This window comes from Pygoscelis adeliae, unplaced genomic scaffold (genome assembly GCF_000699105.1).
Source record: "Pygoscelis adeliae isolate BGI_AS28 unplaced genomic scaffold, ASM69910v1 Scaffold160, whole genome shotgun sequence".
Lineage (NCBI taxonomy): Eukaryota > Metazoa > Chordata > Aves > Sphenisciformes > Spheniscidae > Pygoscelis > Pygoscelis adeliae.
This window is the reverse complement of record NW_008824035.1, coordinates 6,240,809-6,241,469: the sequence shown is the minus strand read 5'-3', so window position 1 is coordinate 6,241,469 and position 661 is coordinate 6,240,809. Positions and strand designations below refer to the sequence as shown.

The 661-nt window shown below is 50.1% G+C and overlaps 1 protein-coding gene across 1 annotated transcript in view; it reads right to left on the bottom strand.

Moving 5' to 3' along the window:
- Positions 1-468: 468 nt before the first annotated feature.
- Positions 469-661, bottom strand: part of NEUROD1 (neuronal differentiation 1) — a 12,499-nt gene continuing 12,306 nt past the window's right edge. The window contains exon 3 of the mRNA XM_009333126.1: positions 469-564. Coding sequence (XP_009331401.1) covers positions 469-564 — 96 coding nt within the window. The remainder of the gene's footprint in view (positions 565-661) is intronic.

Here is a 661-nt window from a genome sequence, read left to right as displayed (position 1 = left end):
AAAAAGATTCCCCCCCCCCCCCCCCCCCCACCCCGAGTTATTTAGGGTATATTTAGCTGTGTTGCCACTGACTGGGAAAGGTTAATCGGGTGCTTGAAAAGTTGCCTTTTGCTTTCTTCCTTTTCAGATTCAGCAACAGTTTTGGAGTGCGGGGCTGCGGGCTCGGGCAAAACGCCGGAGGATGCTGCAAAATGCATCAGCCGGCGTCGCGATTGATTTTCAGCGTGTTTTTAGCGCGAAAGACTGGCCGTAAGGGTGCCGCAGTACCAATGCAGGTTTGCAACGCTTACGCGTTGGATTTCTGTAGCTATAAACACCTTTTAAAATAGACGTCAGTAGCTTGATTTCTCGTGAAAAATGCCCTTATCCACAGGAGAGCCTGTTCACTTTCTGCTGGACTTAAGTGAAATCTTTATGAAATACCTCTGCTTTGTGACAGGCTTCATGTAAGGTGTTTCAGGGAACGTCTTAAACCTGTTTCTGAGGGTCGGAGGCGAAGACCTGTTGATAATCGTTCCTGGTCACTAGGGGAGTTGCTCTCCCGCAGGTTGTCTCTTCGGGTTTCTTAAGCCCCAGAATACTCAGCGAAGATTAGAGAAACACGTTTCGCGTCTGGGAAGAGGGGGAGACGGCGAATCGGTAGCGCTGGATCCAGGACTGG